This window comes from Sebastes umbrosus, chromosome 5 (genome assembly GCF_015220745.1).
Source record: "Sebastes umbrosus isolate fSebUmb1 chromosome 5, fSebUmb1.pri, whole genome shotgun sequence".
NCBI lineage: Eukaryota > Metazoa > Chordata > Actinopteri > Perciformes > Sebastidae > Sebastes > Sebastes umbrosus.
The window spans coordinates 30588557-30612116 of record NC_051273.1 but is presented as its reverse complement, the minus strand read 5'-3'; the positions used below and the strand labels follow the sequence as shown (position 1 = coordinate 30612116).

General features: G+C 41.8%; 2 protein-coding genes across 2 annotated transcripts; both read left to right on the top strand.

Annotated features, from left to right (window-relative positions):
* The first annotated feature begins 9815 nt into the window (after window positions 1–9815).
* On the top strand, window positions 9816–18172 carry scinla (scinderin like a). The gene is made up of 17 exons (XM_037770756.1): window positions 9816–9937; window positions 11072–11264; window positions 11412–11566; window positions 12692–12847; window positions 12977–13126; window positions 13237–13323; window positions 13437–13569; window positions 13745–13833; window positions 13942–14157; window positions 14227–14360; window positions 15587–15677; window positions 16321–16491; window positions 16588–16762; window positions 16852–16967; window positions 17150–17227; window positions 17324–17384; window positions 17467–18172. Exons 2-17 carry the CDS (start codon window positions 11084–11086, stop codon window positions 17595–17597), a joined length of 2124 nt encoding a protein of 707 aa, XP_037626684.1. The 5' UTR covers window positions 9816–9937; window positions 11072–11083; the 3' UTR covers window positions 17598–18172.
* Window positions 18173–18319: 147 nt separating this feature from the next.
* zgc:109982 (uncharacterized protein LOC553564 homolog) lies at window positions 18320–22854 on the top strand. The gene is made up of 6 exons (XM_037770757.1): window positions 18320–18585; window positions 19899–20060; window positions 21313–21492; window positions 21581–21674; window positions 22170–22353; window positions 22465–22854. The coding sequence occupies exons 1-6, from the start codon at window positions 18489–18491 to the stop codon at window positions 22699–22701; spliced, it is 954 nt and encodes a 317-aa protein (XP_037626685.1). The 5' UTR covers window positions 18320–18488; the 3' UTR covers window positions 22702–22854.
* Window positions 22855–23560: the final 706 nt, after the last annotated feature.

Below are 23560 nucleotides of genomic sequence, written 5' to 3'. Positions count from 1 at the left end.
AATATGTGAGCACAGAGATCACTTTACCAATTTGTCTTTTAAATTAACTGTTTATACTTTATTGTCAGAAGTGCATGAATAAATCACCCTGAGATATGAACATTAAATGGTGTATTACAGACAGATCTGAGGAGTTTTACGCAGAGGAAAACACACAAGTATGTGATGTATTTTTTTCCCCAGATGAGAGAAAAGTGTGTTTCAGTGTTTCGGCTCCCTCTGGGATCAATAGCCTGTTGTCTGTTTCCTGCGGTGAGTCATCTGAAAGCTGTATCTGTGCCTTCCCTGTGGCTGAGGCGGGATCACACACATCTAATTTAGCACAGCTTGTTTTCACACAGCCTGGCAGCATGTGACGCTTTCATCCGCTGACCCTGACATAGACGTTCAACTGTAATTTCACTAACAAAGACCACGGCGATAATGGTACGGGTTTAGAATAGTTTATTACGTGGTGAAGATGGAGGGGAGCAATGATGATGTAGGAGGGATGGATTAAGGGTCTGGAAGAGGGATGAAGGGATGAGGGTAGAGGGATAGAGGGATGAGAGCAGAGGGATGACGTGATGAGGGGGATGGAGGGATGAAGGGACGAGGGTTGAGGGATGGAGGGATAAGGGTAGAGGTATGGAGGGATGAAGGGATGAGGGTTGAGGGATGGAGGGATGGAGGGATGAAGGGATGAGGGTTGAGGGATGGAGGGATGGAGGGGTGAAGGGATGAAGGGATGAGGGTTGAGGGATGAGGGATGAGGGTTGAGGGATGAGGGATGAGGGTAGAGGGATGAAGGGAGGAGGGTAGAAGGATGGTGGGATGAAGGGATGAGGGTTGAGGGATGGAGGGATGAGGGTAGAGGGTAGAGGGATGGAGGGTTGAAGGGATGAGGATCAAGGGATGAGTGATGAAGGGATGAGGGTTGATGGATGAAGCGATGAGAGTTGAGGAATGAAGGAATGAGAGTCGAGGGATGAAGGGATGACGGTTGAGGGATGAAGGGATGAGAGTTGAGGGATGAAGAGATGAGGGGATGTGGGGATGAAGGATAAGGGAAGAAGGGATGAGAGTCGAGGGATGAAGGGATGAGGGTCGGGAGATGAAGAGATGAGGGGATGAAGGGATGAGGGTTGAGGGATGAAGGGATGAGAGTCGAGGGAGGAAGGGATGAGAGTCGAGGGATGAAGGGATGAGAATTGAGGCATGAAGGGATGAGAGTCGAGGGAGGAAGGGATGAAGGTTGAGGGATGAAGGGATGAGAGTTGAGGGATGAAGAGATGAGGGGATGTGGGGATGAAGGGTAAGGGATGAAGGGATGAGAGTCGAGGGATGAAGGGATGAGGGTGGAGGGATGAAGAGATGAGGGGAGGCAGGGATGAGGGTTGAGAGTAAAGGGATGAGAATCGAGGGATGAAGGGATGAGAGTCGAGGGAGGAAGGGATGAGAGTCGAGGGATGAAGGGATGAGGGTCGAGGGATGAAGGGATGAGGGGAGGCAGGGATGAGGGTCGAGAGATGAAGGGATGAGAGTCGAGGGATGAAGGAATGAGGGTCGAGGGATGAAGGGATGAAGGGATGAAGGGGAGGGATGTGAGAACTGAGTGGAGGGAAGTGAACGGATCAGGTGTGTGGATGTGGGATGTGGGATGTGGGATGTGTGTGAGTCTTGGTCTTTGTTAGTTATAAAACATCATTATAACACCGTTACAGGGCAAAGTCCTGCTCATTATGTGCAGAACAGCTGCATCCAAAACACCTTCATACGTCTCCTCATCTGTAAGTGATCATTGTTATGATTATTAGATGAATATTATGTGTCATGTGTCTTTATCTGAGGGACAAAAAGGGACTGAAACTGATTTGTGATCATTTGGGGAAGAAGAAATAAATGATTTTGTTTAGCGTTTCGTCAGATAGTGTAGAAGTGGTTTTAGAGACAGATATAGAAGATCACAACTAATGACCCTGCAGGGGGCGCTGGAGACCTCCTAGAGAGCAGTCTGTTAATGAAACAGATTGATTTTATTTCCATTTTATAAGCCGGTATGTATTATTTGGAACTGTTTCGGTAAGCTGTCCATATATTCTAAATCATTCTAGCAATTATCTTAGATAATGATTTAATTATACTTTATACGTCTTTTCATATTTACTATTCAGCGTTTTTCTTTAAGGGAGCCTCCCAGTGAAAGTCATTCACAGGATTGTACTTGTATAACCGGACTGACAATGAACCTTTTGTACTTTAAAACACCTTTCATTTAGCTTTCTGTTGAGTTCAGTCATTACTCACATAATTAGGTAATTTAGAGGGTTCGTCATTGGCAGCATTGTTATTAACTCTCACCCATTATGTATTTATATGCAGTTGTAGAGAGCTTGCTCTAGAGCACACTTGAAGGAGTAGTTTGACATTTTGGGAAAGATTCCTGTTTGCTTTCTTGCCGAGAGTTAGATGAAGAGATCAATAACACTCTTATGTCTAAATACTGTGTGAAGCTACACCCACTAGATTTAAGCTTAGTTTAGCATAAAGATTGGATTGCAGGACTATTCCTTTGCCAGGGGCAACATAAAACCACAATTTGTAGTTGTAGTAATAAGGTGCATTTTTTGGTTCCCCTAATTCTGCAGTTTTTGAACGCAGCCCCTTACCTGACACATCCTCCACCAACCCACTAATCAGGCCAGGCTATATAAAGCACCTGGGGCCTGTTGAGTCCTCTTGCTTCTTCCTGGCATGCTGTTGTAGTGTTGGTGTTGCTGCAGGTATGTGGAACTGCCGGTTTAAACTGTAGTTTGTCTTCTAAATCATCGTGTTAAGTGAGATCTTTGCTTTTTTGGTTTAAGTTTTTACTTACCTTACCCTGGCCCATGGTTCCACGGCTTATGATGAACAATTGTTTGTGATGCCCTATGGTGGTGAGTAGGGTGGCTCAGTATTGAGTAATGTCAAGTTGCAGTGTTAAAAGCCTTCTTAATACTGGAGTTTCCTTTTAGGCTGACCTAAAATAACACCCCTGCACACTCCTCAGTGTAGTCTGCCTGTCCAACAGTGGCCTCATCTTAGTTTTGTATAGTTTAATTTTGGACTGGCAGCTGTAATATTTTAGATCATTGTATTTTAAATTTCATATTGGGCCTTTTTTAGATATCGTAAGAACCATTTTCATAATCCCATATTAGTTTGTGTAATTCGTAAACTGTTCAATCATTTCTTTCCCTACAGCTCCAGTCCATCTTATTTAGTGCTTTTTCTTTGATTAACTCCAATAAAATATTTGACTTCTTTTGCAAATGTGTCTCTGCCTCATCAGTAATGAATCCGTGTGCCTTATCCATTTACCAGAAAAGTATTCAAGGTTCTGTTTAGTATTTCTTGGGGTGCAAGTCTCCAGGTGGTTTTGTCAGCTAGCCTACTTTCAACTTATTGTCTCCACCACTCCTTGCCACATTTGGACAGAGTCAGGCTAGCTGTTTCCTCCTGATTAGTCTTTATGCTAAGCTAACTGGCTGCTGGTTGTAGCTTCATATTTACTGTAAAGACATGAGAGTGGTATCAATCTTCTCATCTAACGCTTGGCAAAAAAGAGCATTTCCCAAAATGTAGAACTATTCTTTTAATTAATGTTTGTCAGATCTAGGTAGTTGGTATATTTTCTGAGCTGCTTAAATAAGTTGTTAAAAAACTAAATGGTGATTTCTCACCCTGATTTCCTGCTGGGTATGCAGTGTTCTCCACCTTTCATGTTCAGCTTTGTGTAGCTGGTGTTTATGGGGGTAATATTTAAATGCCATTAATCATTGCATAATTAATGGCTGCCATCCCAAGACAGGTTAGCCTGCCTGCCAGCAATGATCGTAAAGCCTTTTGAATGCTTGACTTTAGATATTGTGGCACCACTGTAAGATTATGCAAGCACTGGTGGCACAACTCCAGTAGATTTAATAAAAGCTTTGGAATAGTTTGAGAGTTTACTGTATGTGCTGATAGAAAAAGATATTGTCTACCAAAGCTTTGACAGATATGCTTGTTGTGAGAGTTTTGCAGCATTCACTGGAACCAAAAAGCCCAGAAATGGGCATCATAACAATGACTGTGGTGATCACAGTCTAGTTATGACTGGATTTGGACGTACTCATTAGTTACCTTTTTTTTTTATATATGCTGAGAATAGCCAGTCTAGCCAGAATAGCAGGGAAGATGTTTAAATTGTAATGTAACATTATTGACCAACATCAGTTAGACACTTGTACATCTTATTGATGCTTCGTACAGATAGTAATGAAGTATTTAAGGTAAGAAGCCACCAATTCTGCCAGAGAACATGATTCAAAATAGCTGCTTTTCTGGAGCTTTGACCTGTGTCGACTCAGGGAAATAACACGGTAGCATATTCTGACATGTTGACCCCCTGCCTAGTGTAGGAAGGTCTTCCATATTACATGATTCTGTACCATACATCCAATGTCAATGGCCTTTATGTAGCAAGCTGAAAAGTGACAGTTGCGTGTAGCATACAACCTGCAGTTAACGTCGCCTTTTGTTTAACCGTAACCACAATCCGTCCTTAACGTGTTTTAATTGCCTAACCATAACTCAACTCAACTTCAACTTTATTGTCCCTGGAGGACAACTGTTTTTTGCAGCAAGACATAGGTGAGACCACAAGATACAAAAAGCCTGGGTATAAATGCTAATATAAATAGATAAATCACCGGTACAAATAAAAATGGAACGCGACCTGGCCTGAGTTCAGGAGGGAAATGGCAGTGGATGAATGAGTGCCTGTATCTATTGCTCTTCACAGTGGGAACTCTGAATCGGGAACCAAAAGGTAGGATCTGAATCTCAGAGTGAAGGTGGTGGGCGCTTACTGATAGTATGGATTTAGCCCTCCGCACTAGCTGTCTATTGTACTGGTCAGTGAGGTTACTTTGCTGGACACCTAGGACTTTACTGCTCATCTTCACTATTTTGGAAAGGGCAGTTTTGGACTTAACACTGAAGTTGCCATACCAGTAGATTACAGAATGGTTAAAGGTCAGAGGTCAAGGGACCCCTTTGAAAATGGCCATGCCAGTTTTTCTTTGCTAAAATTTAGCCCAACTTTGGAGTGTTATTTAACTTATTTCCTGACATAATTTCATAAAATATGTGTCTTCACTCCAGCCCTAAAACTGAACCTACTAGAGCCTCTGAAAGACAGTAAAGTCAGTCGGGATCACCTACGATCCTGCGGGTCTCGGGGATAAAGTTTATAGAGGAGAGGAGTAAGGACACACCCCTGGGGAGACCCCGTGGATAAGGACATCTCCCCAGACACTAAGAAACTATTCACCCTCACCCTCCTCCTGTCATACCCAAGGTGGTTTAGGTACCTAACCAGGCTGTAATGTATTACCCATAATCACAATTCATATACTACAGATGACATGTGAGATGTAAAAAAAAAAAACATTCAGGGTTTTGCATGGTTTTCCAAAATTGACATTCTTGTCTGGCAAAAAGACAATAATTCATTGGCTTGCAATGATGTAAATAATCCCTTTTACTCTTATGGGTTAATCTCCAAAAACTGGATCCTACTATTCTCTTTTTTTTTTTCATTAGACTCTTTCTACAGGCCCAAACTGCGATGACATCCTTATGACAGCCTCAAGGGTATTTTTCTCAGATCTTGCTCCTCCAGAGCCAAAGAAAGTACACAGAGTACCCAGATCACGGAGTGGCACACCCTATGACTGGTAAACTAAACTTCATGCATTGAACAGCTGTACTCTTAACGTGGCGTTCAAGGCTTTTCAGATAATTTGCTGAATGTGATTTTGCATCATTTGTCCAGTCAGTCAGTCATTTACAAAACTGATACTTTAACGTGTTATTTTATAGATTTTTTTTATCACTGTAACATTTGCGCATAACTCCATTTATTTTTATGATGTTTGCTAAATTGCTAAAAAAAGAATACTTTCACGTATATGCTGTGCAACACGAATCCACTCAGGACCAACAACTGCAGTCAGTATCCCGAGCAAGTCCATCACCCTCACCTGCACACAAGACAGACCCTCTCCTGACCTGCACTGCAGCTGCACTCTTTAGGTGAACTCATATACTGAAACCTAAATAACTTTGCCCTTGCAGCATTATATAGTATCCCAGTCAGGTTATTGCTCTCCTATCCAGGATACATAAAAGTAAACCTTGTTAAATGAAGGGCAGGGTGTTATAGGGGCTCCATGGGGGATTGCAGATAATCCAGGAATATTGCTTAGAGTTGCTGAGAGTTAGTCAATAAGATTGATACCACTCTAACATCTGTATGTTATAAATGAAGCCACGGTCAGGACACGGTTAGCTTAGCTTAAGTTAGCATGAAGGTCTAAAAGCTGGAGGAAACAGCTGGAGCGTGGCTCTGTCCGCCTACCAGCACCTCTAAATGTCACTCATTAACACTTTATACATACTGCATGTTTAACTCAAACTCTCATATTTGCCAAGCCAACCGTGTTTGCTGTTTCCCCCTACTTCCTGTGTTTATGCTAAGCTAAACTAACCGATTGCTGGCTGTAGCTCATAGACTGCAGGCTATATAAGAAGTGGACATAGTCACCGTGATGTCACCCATTTGTTTATGGACTACAGTTTTGAAGCCTTGAGACTTTTTGGCCGTCGTCATGTTGGTTTTTTGCAACCAGAAGTGACACGAGAGGGTGAAGCTAAGTACAACCGAACGCTGAATAAGACTTTTTTAGGCGACCAAAATGTTACAATTAACTTTCATGAACTTAAAACACACTGTGAAAGGGTTAAAGTTCTAAGGCGAAAACACAGACAATTCCCAGACCGGAAAACCCTATGGTAACAACTTGTCAATCACTAGGCAGCCCTGCCCTAAAGCATATCCTGCTTTATGGTTTATTTGACTCTAAATGGGACCATAATTTCTTAAATGAACATCATGCTGTATTGAAAAAGACTTGAAAATGGCGATTGAGACCATAAACTCATGTTTACAATGTTTACTGAGGTAAGAAATCAAGTGAGAAGTTGGGGCATTTTCTCATAGACTTCTATACAACCAGACTTCTTTTTGCAACCAGCCCAATTGGCGTCACTTTTCAGACCCAGAGGTTGCCGCTTATTGCTGTAGCCTCACATTTGCTATACAGAGAGAGTGGTATCAATCTTCTCATCAAAGCAAAGCAAATTAGCACATTTCACTAAACATCTAACTATTCATCATATCTGGAACATTCAAGCTTATCTAATTCTTTAAACAGACTGATAAATTAGCAATGACAGGTAGTGACAAGTGAAATCCCCCTGAAGGCTGCAAAAGATCTTTTTCATGAGCTTTTGAGCAAGTGTTGCTGCAGGAAATAAACCCTCATGAGATGCAGCTGCAGGCAGTTTTGACTCAGAGTGATTCATGTATCCCTACCCTTGCTCAATCAGGAAGAAGCCCTTATATCAGACTTGTGATGGGGCCATATGCTTCACAGCAGTGTTCCAGCAAAATACTGCTGGGTTTTAGTCCCACTCAGGTTAGAACAAGTAGCCTGTAGTTGGCAGCCTGTTAGCAGATTTTGTCTTTGTTGGCAGCAGTTAGGATTGTGTATGTGTAAACTTGAGTATGTGTTCAGTCTTGTGGAGGCACGTTGGTATGTCCCAGACAGGGACTGTGTCAGTTATGTGTGTGTTACCTTACACAGAGAGGCAGAATGTGCTGATGCAGCTCTGATAGTAGGAGCGGTGGACCCAGCCCTAACCTGAGGCGACTGCTGGGCCTCAGAGGAGAGATTTGTGCCTTCCCTTTCTGTCAAACTGCCACATGGGAGTCAGAGTGGTCACAAACTCCAGCTGCTGACAGGCCAGTGCCAGAAAATCACACCAAACACTTGCTAAAACAGCAATGTAATAGAGTGGTGCAGGGATGACATATTTTTGTAGGCAAACCCTGAAGTTAGCATCGCCTTGGTTCCTTTGACAACAAGCCAATGGGATTTTCCAATTGGATTTGGGATTTTGCAGAAAATAATCTATGTGGTAAACCAGTGGGAAACCTCCAGGTCTGAAAAATGAAGCCAATGCGGAAGTGCCTTAAACTTGCTTTCTTTCTAATAGCCAACAGGGGGCGACTCATCTGGTTGCAAAAAGAAGTCTGATTGTATAGAAGTCTATGAGAAAATGACCCTACTTCTCACTTGATTTATTACTAATACTGTTTAGCTGTAAAATGAGAAAATTTGCTCTGGCTGGTGGGCGGTGCTTAGTATTTCCTCAACTGATCTCAACAAGGTCACAAACTTTCTAATTTTACAGCTAAACAGTTCACTACAGGATGTTTCTGAAAACATTTTACGTGAGAAATAAGCATCACAGTAACCAAATATTGATTCATGTTTGTTCAGCGCTGCCTAGTTTGACCGTTTGATTGGAGTTTGCCAGTGATTGACAGCTGCTCAGAGACAGCAAGGCTCCAGCTCGGCTCTGATTGGTTGTTTTCCTCCGGTCTGTGAAATCTTGCAGATGCCATTAGGAGCACCAGAGGACACCGGAGGACACAGAGGATACCCTGTCTCATGCACTACTGTCATGATATAGTTACCATTTTATAAAACTAACTTTTTTTTATCATATCATATGATATTTACTCCAATTCTGCCTACTGCAGCTTTAAAGGGGGTGAAAGTAGTGAATGTGCTTGTCACAGCCACGAAATGATACCAAATGTGCTTTTGGCACGGTCCCGACGCACTTTGGCAGGCCGCATCGCAGTGTTGCATAAGCCACACATCCACGTCTAGGCTATTATAAAATAAAAACGTGGAGCTCCTGACAACATTTTGGCAAGTCCGTTTAAAAAAAAAAGATGAAGTGCCCAGCCATTTGTGGAGCTGCGTATGAAGTCTTTAGTGTTTGTGTCAGTCTCAGACACGTCTGCTGATGTGCAGGAACACGTTGGATGTGTTCATTAGCACGATGAGTGATGCTGGCTGCACAAAATGTTACCTGTGGATCTTCCGTGCGTAATTGTGGCTCTCCAGCTCGCAACATCACTCCTGTTAGAGAACACTGCAGTAGAGTGCGCTCCTCTGGTTGACTGTATGTGCACGAAATACTATCTCGTGCGCACAAAGGAATCAAAACGTGGGAACAATTTAATTAGAATGATGGAACGAGTTATATCGCGTGCGCATAAATTCTGTATGTGTTTAAGAGTAGATATGTCATCTAGCCACATTCAATGCCAAACACACACCCATTATCCACATCACACACATCACAGACACACACACACACACACACACACACACACATTCTTCAACCTGCTTTTATCCCCTTGTGTTGTTTTAGTTTAGTTTTGTTTAGTTTTGTTTTTGTACTTTGTTATTTGTCTTTCTTTGTATAATATATATTGGTCTTTTTTATGTATGTCCCTGCACATGTCTTCACTTGTTTTGTAATCACTTTATAACACAATAAAAATAAATAAATAAATACAAATAAAGTAGTAAATTGTGACCTCACTATATTTGTTTTCTCTCTGTGAACACTCCCGAGCTCTGTAGTACCTCAGCTTCTTAGATTTGGGTGTTGGTCCACAGCAGCCGGTCTGATCCAGATGCCACTTAAGAGTTTGTCTGTGATTTTTATGCTTTAACCTATAGGTTTTCTTTTGCATATCACTCTTCGGATTTCATTTTTTAATCGAACATTGTCACATAAAGTTATATAATGTTACTTCTGGCAGCTCTTTTGCAGACTGGGATGGGTTAGGTTGCTAAGGTTGCTACCGGACACACCTCTTCGTGTCTCTCCGGACTATATAGCAGACCTGAGCGCAGACAGCCTGGTGCAGAAAAACTGGAAGAGCAGCAGCAGTGCAGCAGTCTCAGCTTCTTCTCATCCAGCATCTGTCTTCTATCCTCACCAGGTAATAGGAACTGACTACTAATAACCTGCATGTTTTTACAAAAATGCTAAGGAATGCTATAAAACTCTATATTCTATGAAATTATAGACCAATTGCTTATTTTGCCTTTTGAGAAATTTGCCTTAGTTATTCATAGTAATGTGAAGTCTTTCCTGATTCTGCATCAAAGGATGCAACAACAGTAAAAAGTTGATACAGATGCATGTTGACAGTTATTTAGCATATATTTTGAATGTATGTTATAAGTCGTGTTTCCTCTGGTGCATGACATATATTCATATTAATTCTATGTTTCCCAATTTTCCACCCAACGCTGGGAAATAATTACGCACTGTACAGTACAAGGTAGATGTTTTTGTCTTGGGGAGTGGCTTTAATTTCCTGCCCAAAAACACCACACCAACACTTTGCATTGCAGTTTGACACTAAGTGCACAGGAGGACACGCCTTGGTAGGTCAGGTGATTTTTCACCACTTTATACCAACACACTTCTATTAACAACATGGTACCTGTATTACAGGTTTAGCAACAAATGCTGCATAGAGTAAATGCACCCATTTGTTCTGAGATAAAGATAACTTTTGAATGGGATAGAATAAAGCAACATAATGCACTATTGATCAACTTTTCCCTGAGAACATCAGGTGATGATAAAAAAGTGGGGATCGCTATGTTTGTATGACTTTGAAGAGTTTTTTTTTCTTGGTTTTGCCTGTTTTCTTCAATCCTGACATGAGCGTCTCAATGGCAGAATTCCATTGTGTATAGGGCTGCAACAATCGATGATTTTCATCACTTGCGAAATAGTTTAGTCTGTAAAATATCCGAAAATGATGAAAAATGCAATTTCTTAAAGCGTGAGCTCTGCAAATTTGTCCAACCAGCTATCCAAAACCCACAGATAATTAGTTTACTATCACATCAGAATAAGAAAAGCAGCAAATCCTCACATATGAGAAGCCATTCGGGCCTGAAAACGTCAATTTCCAGTTAATTTTCTGTCAATCGAGAAATTGATTTATCAGCCCTATATGAAACTGTTGCAAACTATCAACTCTTGCGTTTTAAGGTTAGTTCCTGTCCTCTCTGTGGCCTGATGGGCTATTTGTTAATGACGATGTGTCTTCCCTCAGGCCCTTAGCACTATGGTGTTACACAAGGAGTTCGAGAAAGCAGGGAAGGAGCCCGGCCTGCAGGTGTGGCGGATAGAAAAAATGGACTTGGCACCCCTCCGTAAAAGTCACTATGGAGACTTCTACACCGGAGACTCATACATAGTGCTCCACACCTCCGCTGCTCCGTCTTACAACATTCACTCGTGGATTGGTATTGGACTTAGATTCTCTGCTGACACCTCAAAACAAACTCTGGCTTATTGTACAATTAAATTCCCCTCATTTGTCTGTCTATACTCTCTTTTATTTTACAGTCACTCATTGTTTTTCTTTTTTACTGTTACCTATTATTCTACAGGCGCTGAAACTTCCCAGGACGAGAAAGGGGGTGTTGCCATCTTTATGACCCAATTGGATGACTATCTGAACGGTCAGCCATTACAGTTCACTGAGTGGCAAAACCAAGAGTCAGACACCTTTATGGGCTACTTCAAGAGTGGCATCAGATACAAGGTGAAACATGATATATTCACGTATGTGGTTTTCATGGTAAATCATTTAAAACATATTTTCATAGAAATAAAAAAAAAAAAAAACTCTGATCTCTGCCTTTAGGAACAAAGAGAAATCAATTCATGTGTTTGTACCAGACTACAAATGAAACCAATGTAATGACCTAGGCTAAAGGGCTTGTCTAAGTATTGCATGTTTACACGGAAAGTGAAAGTCGTCACACTGCTATTTTGGGAAATGTTTGGAGTCGTGGCTGGTTGCTTCCTCAGGTTTTCCGCCGAAAGGTTTCCATGGGGAGTTTGAACTGGCAAACAAGGTGAGCAGAAACATGCTTTCTGATGCCAAAATGCCAGCAGATGTCGTGAGAAGAAGTAGGAAAACAAACCGTAGCCAGTGTTTCATTGTAGTATCATAGATGTGGAAAATAGGGAGTTGAAATACTAATACTATAATAATAAGCCAGAAACTAGACATCTTTAAAGAGGACCTATTATGCTCATTTTCAAGTGTATGCTTGTATTTTGAGTTTCTACTAGAACATGTTTACATGCTTTAATGTTAAAAAAAAAAAAAAAAATTTTCTCATACCGGCTGTGCTGCAGCACTTCTTTTCACCCTCTGTTCTGTTTGAGCTCCTCCCCTCCCGAAAAGTCCAGTCTGCTCTGATTGGTCAGCTGGCCCATTGTTGTGATTGGTCAACCAAAACAAAGTCTTCGGACTCCGCTCCAGCTTCACTCTGATTAGCTTTGTTTGAGGGCGTGCCAAACTAGCCGCTAGGCAGGTATTATGCAAATGTGTTACTTGGTGACATCACGTTACAGAAGAAAAGGCGGGACTTCAAGCAAGGCCTTTCAGGCAGTTCAGGAGCAGTTTTTCTGCGGGGGAAAGTAACTCTGTGGACTTTGGGCTTTGTAACTTTGCAGATTTACATGCACAAAAAAATACTGTATATAACACACTAAAAAGGGAAAGGGAAAAAGCACAAAAGCATAATAGGTCCTCTTTAAAGGAATAGTTTGACATCTTTGATTAGTAGTCTATCCTTTGAAATTGACACACCATGCAGTTGTAGTTTTATGTAATAGTCCTAATGCTTTACTCTTTCTTACTTTTCTCCTGTCAAAGACAGGTGGTGTAGCCTCAGGCTTCAGTCATGTGGTCAAAACAAATGAAAAACACCTGCTGCAAGTGAAAGGTCGTCGGAAGATCAGAGCCACTGAGGTGCCCTTCGCTTGGAGTAGCTTCAATAAAGGAGACTGCTTCATCATTGACTTGGGAGAGGTGATCTAGAAGACAGAATAGATACCCAAATATGTTACACTGGAACTGTTCAGGCTTCAGGTGTTACAATGTTTCACCATAACTGTCTTTTCATCTTCTTTTCCTCTGCTCCTCTCTGTGAAATGCTAGAACTTGTATCGCTGGTCTGGCAGTGAATGCAACGTCTTTGAGTGCCTGAAAGCCACTGAGCTGGCCATCGCTATCCGCGACAACGAGCAATGCGGTCGCGGCGAAATAGAAATGATCGACGAAGGCTGTGAGCCAGAAGAAGTCATTAAAGTGAGCTTTTTTTTTTTTTTTCAAATTTGAACAGCTTAATTCAGGACACATCTGGCTTAGGCTGCTTGGAAGGATGGAAGTGCAACCCGTGAGCATCTGTTTATTTATAGGCACTTGGAAAGAAGCCCGACCTCCCGTCAGGAACCTGTGATATACAAACTGATAAGAAGAACACGACTGTGGCATCTCTCTATTTGGTAAATATGTGCAAATGTTAAGCTTTTAAATGAATTACTGCGCATAAATGTTACAGCATCTAAAAGATTCAGGTGATAAATATAGATGTTTTGATCATCTCTATACTTTCTAGATTTCTGATGCTGCTGGCTCCATGAGGACAACTATGGTGCAGGATAAAAACCCATTCCAACAAGATCAGCTCTCCCAAAGTGAATGCTACATCTTGGACAATGGAGGGAACAACAAGATATTTGTCTGGAAAGGTATTACACACCGTGACATCTATCCATTCCTGCAACCTCTTTGGATACACTCAGTTTTGTGAATTTACCAAAGCTCAGTTGTTAGTCAGCACTCTCCAACTGGGAAATGTGACTCATTCATAGATTTGACCAGAGTTTGTAGTCTCTAACCACTACACCATACCCCAAACTGCAGGTCAGGATGCAAATGCAGATGAGCGCAAGGCAGCACTGAATGCTGCAGAAAAGTTCATCAAAGACAAGAATTACCCCCGAAAAACTCAGGTAATGTGGCCATGTAGTGAAAGTCTGCGACCAGAACTTCATCCTTCCTGTCTTGTCTTCCTGTTTATGAATATGCTTCGCTCCTCTGTCCATTTCCGACATGAACAGGTCCAGGTGCTGCCAGCAGGGGGCGAGACCACCCTGTTCAAGCAGTTCTTCTTCAACTGGTTGGACAAGGAAGAGACCATTTGCCCGAGTAAGCCCTACACCATTGGTCGCATCGCCAAGGTGGAGCAGATTCCCTTCGATGCCTCCAAACTCCACAGCGACAAAAGCATGGCCGCCCAGCACTGCATGGTGGATGATGGCTCCGGGAAAGTCAAGGTACGGTAACTAGCCTGACTCATGCTGTATATTCATCCGTGTAGATGTGACAATGGTGGCTGTCTGTAGATTTGGCGAGTGGAAGAAAATGATAGAGTGGCTGTGGACCCATCCACCTACGGACAGTTCTTTGGAGGCGACTGTTACCTGGTGATGTACACCTACAACATGGGAGGCAGAGAGAAGTATATCATCTACATCTGGTGAGTGCAATCTTTTCAGCATGGCTGGATTTACCTGTTAGGGGGGTCCGGGGCAAATCATTGTTGTTGGGCATCTACTGACCCCCCTTTCTTTAGGGATACGCACCATGTGAGCACAATATAAACTAACTAAGTAAAAACGCAGGAACCATCTTAGTAGATATTTTACTCTATAAGTGCAAATTCCCTTTTTTTTGTGACCAACCTTTTGTTGGTGTTTCACACCATTCATTCAGAATGGCAGAAGCATAACACATTCTTACTCCCAACTCGTCAAGATCTACAATTTAATTTAGCAGATAAATACCGCCACTTGGTCAGTGCCCCTCGGACTCGGAGACCGACGCACGGGGTACCCCTCTCGCGTTACTTTTGGACGGACCGGGAATGGCGTGTCAATATACGCTCGTTACATGCATAGTGTCCTTCCATAATAAACTTCCGTTTTCACAGGAAGTTGGGTTTAGGCAACACAACCACTTAGTTAGGGTTACGAAACAGTCGTGGTTGACGTTAACTTCACTGACTAGTGACTCACGGAGCTGACGATACTAACGAGTCACGTGTCTAACGACTCACAGGACTCATGGGACACACGGAACTGACAATACCGATGAGTCGAGTGACACAGACTGACGTGACAATATAAGTTAACGTTGCTTTTAGTTTCATACGGGACACGAACAGCGGTCTCTTGGTTAAAAGTCTTGTGTTTGTTTGACCGATCCACAAAAACCCTCCCGCCCACCCTTAAGGGACTCTCACTCTATACGTCACTTGCTCCGACCGCCGAATACCGCCGCGGGTGGGTTTACATTAGAGTTAGTTCAAAGCCTGGTTCGTCACATATTGTTGCTAAAGGGTACCTGTGCATTGGTTTTTGATGCCGAGGGGCACTTACCAAAAGGCGGTATTTGACGAGTTGGGCATTTATACAACCGACTGGCAAATAATTGCTAGACAAGAGAATAATATAATAAAGTGAGAATAAAAAAAATAAACGGAAAGAGAGTCAAAGTGAAAAAAAGAAAGAGAAACTTGACATGTATAAACAGTTAGAGTCCGTCCTTATATTAGATTTATATAGGATTCAACTAAATCGATTTGCTGTCCAGGAGCTGGTGCAGTTGACTTTCTTGCTTTTCAGACTTAATAGTGAATATCACAATTGATTTAGCTTGAAGCGTGAATGAGTTATGTATACATTATGGCTTTGCTGTCTTTAGGCAAGGGCAGAAGTGCTCTCCGGTTGAACTGTGTGCTTCAGCTGTTCTCACCATACAACTGGACGATTCCATTTGTGGAGCAGCTACACAGGTAAGATATTTACTGTGAAAACAAGCTATGTATTATACTCAGGTTTTTCTTCAAAGGGATAGTTTGACATCTTGGTAAATACGCTTACTTGGCGAAAGTTGATGGGAAGATCAATACAACTCAAATATCTGTGCGTTAAATATGAAGCTATAGAGTGGAAACAGGGGGAAACAGCTAACCTGGTGATAATGAGTGAGCTTTAGAGATGCTTGCAGGCTGGTTTTGTTACCTTCGGACAGAGCCAGGCTAGCTTTTTCCCCTTGCTTCCTTATGCTAAGCTAAGCGAATCAGCTGTGTACAAAGGTGGACGAAATGACAGCTTCCCGAAAGTGAAGCCAAAACATCTCAATCTCCGCCTGGTGGCAGTATAGGTGATAAACCCCGTATCCAGGATATTTTGGCTTCACTTCTGTACAGTGGGAGGAGGTGGGGAGGCGTCGTCCATCTTTATATACACTCTGTGTATTGAGTGGTATCGATCTTCTCATCTAACTCTCAGTAAGAAAGCAAATAAGCATTTCCCAAAATGCCTTAACTGTTCCGTTTAATAACTCACTCCTGCCATTCAAGCATAGGGTGAAAAAATCCCATCACCCCTGTCCTCATAATACATGTTGGCCAAGCTACTGCTGTATCTTGGCAGGTTCGTGTCACTGGGGGCCAAGAACCCCCTCACCTTGTGAGCATATTTAAGGACAAGCCTTTGGTCGTCCACCTGGGTGGGACATCCCGTCAGTGTGGCCAGAGCAAGCCTGGCAGCACACGACTCTTCCATATCCGCCAGAACTCCACCAAAGCCACACGGGCTGTTGAGGTCAGCTTTGTTTATCACACTGAATGTGCGTAAACTGTGCGCTTTATAATGAACGATTCACATCATTCGCCCTCTCTTTGTGTCTCGCTGACCCAGGTGGAGCCCACCGCCTCCTCTCTGAACACCAATGATGTGTTTGTGCTGAAGTTGCCTGGTTCCCTGTTCCTGTGGAAGGGAATTGGAGGAACTCCGGAGGAGATGACTGCAGCAAAGTATGTTGCCGGCATGCTTGGAGGAACAGTCACTGAGGTGGAGGAGACCAAGGAGCCAAGTGAGTGATTGAGTGCTGAAAAAAGAGCTTTGATCTCTGCGGTGTAAAGTATTTCCTGTGGAAAACTGTTGTTTTCTCCTCGTCGTCAGCTGGTTTCTGGGATGCACTGGGTGGGAAGAATGACTACCAGACCTCCAGTGCCCTGAAGAAGACAGTCAGGCCTCCACGACTGTTTGCCTGTTCAAACAAGACTGGCAGGCTGATTGTGAGTAACTAAGTTTGCATCTAAAATTAAATTTCATTAAGGGGAGATTTTTTTTTACCAATACATCCGACCGGCACGGCGCGGCCTTGACTTTTTGCTAAATACCCGTATGTGCCGGTCTGATGTATTTATTTGACATGTTTTTTTATATAGCCGCTAAACATACTCTTCTCAATATTTAGGCGGAGGAGGTGATCGGCGATTTCACACAGATGGATCTGGCATCCGATGATGTTATGATTCTGGACATCTGGGATCAGGTATATGCTGGCTTCACTTTTAATGGAACCATTCATTGTCAGTTCTCGCAGATCTCATTTTCATCCCTAAATCCCTTTGGTTATCTCACCCACCAGATCTTCGTTTGGGTCGGAAACGATGCCAATGAGACAGAGAAAACTGGATCACTCAAGATTGGTAAGACAACCAGAGCTATTAAAGATGAGGAGAAATTACACAAAGGAATTTGTTCACAAATGTATCCTTGTTTTCCTTTCAGCTGAAGACTATGTGAAGGCGGATCCCTCTGCCCGTTGCGGTATCCCCATCGTCAGGATTACACAGGGGAACGAGCCTTTCCCCTTCACCGGCTGGTTCCAAGCCTGGGACCCCAAGATGTTTGAAACATAACTGGGGCAAACATTGCATGCAGAGCCTGCAAAAAAAAAGTTAAAAAAGCAGTGGCATCAGCAAGAAACCTGCAAAGATCCATTACTTATCGTGTATCGTTGGAATTCAAAGAATAATCAACCTGCAAGATAATGTGAGCTGGGAATTTCAAAGTTTTGTGTGGGTGGAGTGCAGCTTAGAGATGCATTAAATATTTCACATCCCTTTTTGAAACTCTGATGTAGGGCAGAATCTTATAAGTGCACACTCACAGTATCTAAAATATATTGAATCAAACCTTTGCTGGGAACGTTTCTGGAATTTTCTTATGCATTAAAATGATAAACTGTTTATGGTCCAGTGAAAGATGATGCACTATTTCTCCCAAGTTCGGTGTGGCCTTAAGGACATTTTGAAAATTGACATTTGTCATGGATGAGATTCTGCCATTTTAAACATCACAAATGTATTTCTGTTTGCGACAAAACGAATGTGTATTTTTACATAACATTTCCCTTTTCACAGTTTATAGCTTGAAAGACAAATTTAAATTGAGGAATTCTGAATTTGAATAAAAATATGACCTGGTTTGGAGATTGTCTTTTCTGATTGCTTTTCTTTATTCAAACAAGAACATGTGCTTTTTTGTCAAGTATTTGAGTCAAGTTACTGAAGTTCACTGCAAAAACAAACTTGTTATCATGAGCCTAAATCCTCACCAGGCATCAGCGCCATGACTAGGCCGGTCTTGATGGTAATCTTCAGCCCATGTGCACAAGGCTTCTGCTGAGTTGCAGCCCTGTGGATTAAGGAAGGGGCTTTAGTTGTGCCTCCTCGTCGCCCATATCCTCCCGTCTTTTGTTCTTCTTCATTCCGCTGCTGGAGCTGCAGGACAAACACTTACCAGGCACAATGACCCAGAAGGTGGTACTCATCACAGGCTGCTCCTCTGGGATCGGCCTCGCCTTGGCTGCCCGCATCGCAAAAGATGAGAAGAAAAGATTCATGGGTAAAATTGACACATTTAAAAACTTTGTCAAAACTTACAGTAAAGGATTCAAAAGAAGTTAAGGAAAGTTCACTTTTTAAAGTTGTCTGTATTGCACATTCATCAGGTTGTAACTGCTGAAGAAAACTTAGAATGGGAGAATTTAACAGCAAAGGGACTAAATGAAAAATATGATGTGGTTGAAATAGTACTTTTAAGATTGTGCACTATTTTAAATTCTTTATACACCCTAGGTTTTTTATTATTAACTGCACCAATTCAACACTGTTATATTATTTTGACATATTATAGGGGAGGATGTTGCAGTATTTTTCTATGTCAGGGGGAGGGGCCAATTTGAGTAAAGTTGCCTCTTTAAAAAAAGTTGTTCTCCCCACCCCAATACGTTTCATGCAGCCCCTTATTTGAACTAAAGTTTCAATGAATAATAACGGTGAATATTCAAGATTATGGCAATACAAGTGACTTCTAATAATACTAGTGGTTACATGGCAGCAAAAAGTGTGAAAGGCACTTTAGAAGTAATATTGAATATTATGCTTTTGGAGATTAATCATTCAAAATTATGTGCTTACATACGGAAGCCAAGAACGGCCGTGCTTGCAATTATTCTTTTTAATGCTATTATTTCTAAATAATTATCTTATGATCTCGAGATAACAAAGCTTGTTTTCTTGAGATAACGACATAATTAACTTGTGATCTTGAGATAACGGTATTAAAAAATATATATATAAGAATATATGCACAGGTAACCCATCATTTGGCAAGAAACTTATTATACTTCAATCATAAACATATTATATTTATCCAAATCACAAAAGGAACCCATATTTTCTTAGCAGTGCAGATTGTTTTGGTTGGTTGTTTTGCTCTGAAACTTGTGCCAGCAATAACTCAACAATGACGTCTCTTTCCAGAGACAATGTCCTGGTTACTCTGGATAATCCACACACCTCACTGTCAACAGTTTCCATTGGAACTGCTTTCTACGGAACAAATAGTCCCAACGTCTGCAGATTGTCCTGAGCAACTGGGACATTCTGGAAAAGACTTTGCAGTTGAGTTCAACAGCTGTCATGTTTTCGAATGCGTTGAACATCATAAATAAAATTCTATTAAATCTTTGTATTTGGTGTAGCAGCAGACATTTAGAGACAAAACCTAAGAAAATTAAATCAAAACGATCTGCAGAGCCACTAGGGGTAAGCTATAAAATACGTTGTTAATTTGTGATGGTAGGTAGGTGCACTGGCCCTTGATAACGTCTCTAATGTCTCTTGGTACACTTTAATTCTACTTGTTTGTTGTAGTCTATGCCACCATGAGGAACCTAAGCAAGGGTGAGATGCTGGTCGAGGCAGTAGGTCGGTGTCTGGGCCGGACTTTGGAGATCAAACAGTTGGACGTATGTGACGAGGACTCCATCAAAGCCTGTGTGGACAGCCTGCCTGAGCGCAGGGTGGACATTCTTAGTAAGCCCACAACATTTGGTTCACAATGCAGCCAGAAAATTCTGCAACTGCGCACCCGATTCGACTGTTCAGTTCATCATATGTGTGTTATCAGTCGCTATAAGCCTCATAGATATAGGGCAGTAGGGGCCTTCTACACCTACTACATTGTAAAAGTGAAAGTGAAACTTAAAAGCAACAAATGTTAACACGTTGTAAAACCGAATGAAACGTTACGTTTCGAACACAAACAAAACAGCTTGTTTAGGCAACAAAACTACAACTTTTTGGGTAAAGGCAACAAAACCACTTACAGGAGCAGTGTATCTCGTGGTAAGGTTGCAGATTGCAACCAACTGAAGCGTGCAGAAGAGCTACGGTGGTCGATGCAAAAACGCAAATGGCTCTCTCTAGAGTCAGTTGTTGAGTAACGTATGTCATTTGGAGCTGAGCCCATGCATAAAGTGTGTGTAAGTGGGAAGAGAGTGGTGAAGCAAGAGAGAGAGAGGGGCGGCGAGTGCGGCTAGTAACGTTATCGACTCCGTCCCAAGCAGGAAAAGTTAACAGTGTTTGGTTTGTCCGTTCTGGGTTACTGTAGTAACATGGCGGTGCAACATGGCGGACTCCGTGAAGAGGACCCGCTCCCTATGTAGATATAAACAGCTCATTTTAAGGTAACGAAAAAACAACAATTCTTATTTTCAGGTGATTATATGCTCAAGAAAACATACTTATTAATGTTATATTCCATTTCTTCCAAAAGATCCCCCTAATTGTTACACACTGGTCCTTTAAGTTTAGGTAAAATGATCGTGATTTGGCTTAAAATAACTATGTTTGAAAAGTGAAAATGAAATTTAAGGTTCTGAACACAACATTGGGTTTACATGGGATGCAAACCCCTGTTGCCTGGGTGAAAGCCCTGTGTTTTGCAACCCATCCATCACCCCAGACCTCCACTCCTTAGCAGAACCCCATAGCACCAGACTTCTGTTTTTGCTACTGTCATAATTACTACAGTCGCTAGAGATTGCGGTCTTTTGCTTTTATTCCCACTTTTGGACATCACCCATGTGAATCAATGACAACACCTACTAGTGGCTGTAGCAGGCCCCTACTGACCCACATCTATGAGGCTTATAATCTCCGATAACGCCCATTTAATGACCTGATAACAATCTAACCAGATGAACTGTCGCTACTCACAAATACGCATATTTTTCTTATATATGCTTTGATAACATTTCTTGCCATGCCTGACTTCCTCTCGCAGTAAGTAATGCTGGGATGGGTCTTATTGGACCCATCGAATGTCAGTCTATCGATGAGATGAAGACTGTCATGGACACCAACTTCTTTGGGCTTGTGCGTTTGCTGAAGGAAATCCTACCTGACATGAAGAGGAGGAAAAGAGGTCATATTGTGGTCATTAGCAGCGTCATGGGCATTCAGGGTGAGCATGGTTACATCTGTTCATCTTGATCAGCCTTTGTTTATGGTGACAAAACACTGTCTTAACAGTGTCTCACTCTGTTTTTCAGGGATTTTATTCAATGACGTCTATGCAGCATCCAAGTTCGCAGTGGAAGGCTTCTGTGAAAGCTTAGCAGTACAAGCCCTGAGGTTTAATCTCAAGTAAGACTCTGATTATTTTATGCTACTTCTACAGAACACACAGACTACACACTGCTCATTTTATTTGGTGCTGGTTTTTCAAATTGTGCTCACAAAGCTGGGATCAGTGAGGGAAACCGCATTCCCCTTCAGAACTAACATGTAAGTGCCTGCAAACTAGCGCTTACTGTATCTATGGTGAAACATCTGCTGCTGCACACTCATATTGCACAACCAGACCATTGTCTTACCATTGAGAGGAAGATATGCCAACCAAGGTATGTCATGGTAAAACAACAAAGAAACCACACAACACCCTGGCCTGGGGCAAGTGTTAACTTGCCAGGAATATTAAAGGAAATAGTTTTGCAGGGTGGTTTCAAATAAATACAGTATATTAAAAGTAACATTGTCTCTGTAGCATTCAGTTACCTTTTAACTTAGCATGCTGCTCTTCAGCTTCCTATGGGATTTGATTATGTTTGTATTGTACTTGTCTTTTTTTCCTTTCCTCAGTATCAGCCTGATAGAGCCAGGTCCAGTGATAACAGAGTTTGAGCGTAAAGTCTACGATGAGGGCATGAAGACTGATCTCAGCAAAGCTGACAAAATCACTGCTGACATGTTCACGAACATCTACTTGAAGAACTACAATCAGATCTTTGAAACCCTCGGGCAGACTGCTGACGATGTAGCAGAGGTATAGTAGTGTTTGTCCACCCATCATTGATTGCTTACTGCAACTGAGTTGAGTTACTGTGCATTGTCTGTACCTATGGTTTATGTTTGCTCTGTGTTTTTCCTCCTGTAGCATACTCTCAAGATCATCACCATGGACGATCCTCCTTTCCGTCATCAGACGAACACGCTTTACACCCCTATGACCACACTTAAATATGCTGACCCCAACGGCGACCTCCCGATTGACACGTTTTACAAAATGGTGTTTGAACACGACAAGGTCTTCAACGCCAGTCTGAACTTCCTGAAACTTCTGCGCTGGAGAAGTCGAAAGAGCTTTACCTTGGAAAAGGACAAGAGCAACTAACTAATGGAGTCATTTTTGGCAAGATGTATTCATCTATGTATAGGTTTCCTGTAATATTCCTTTATTCCATTTGAATTTTATTTTTAGCGTTAAGACATCTGATGAAATGCTGAAACAATGATTATTGTCAACAAATAAAAATATGAAAGTCATAAATAATAGTGACAATTCAATCTTTTTTTTTTTTTTTTTTTTTTACATGTGTCTGTGAGCTCCATGTACAGGCTTGAAACCACACTCTGGTACATTCAACCGACTACCATAACTCTCTCAACGCGTTAAGCCGCCAAGCCCTTTATTACACAATATGTAAGTAGTAAGCAAAACTGTGAAGGGCAGAGACAAAGTCAATGCATCAGATGAGGATTACGCTGCCTTATTGGGAGGTGTTTATATTTCAGGACATCCTAAACATTTAGAAGCCATCTTTAAAAGACACATGGCCTAATCTGGGATTCAGCTGTTTGAGCCTCTCACCACATAAGATAAGATAAGATAAGATATTCCTTTATTAGTCCCGCAGTGGGGAAATTTGCAGTGTAAAGCAGCAAAAGGGATTAGTGCAGAAAACAAGATGCATCAGCTAACACAGTAAAAAAAGAGCTAAACAAAGTGTAACTAAATATGAACCATTTAAATAGAAGGAAGTATAAAAATAGGAGCAGTATATACAGTATAGATAGATAGATAGATAGATAGTTACTTTATTGATCCCGAGGGAAATTCAAGTTTCCAGCATTACAGTTCCATAGTGCAAAACATGTTAGTAAAAAGGCAGTAAAAAAGTTAGTAGTACAAAGTACAAAAAAATATACCAGATATAAAAATACAAGGAGATGAAGAAAACTGTTCAAACTGA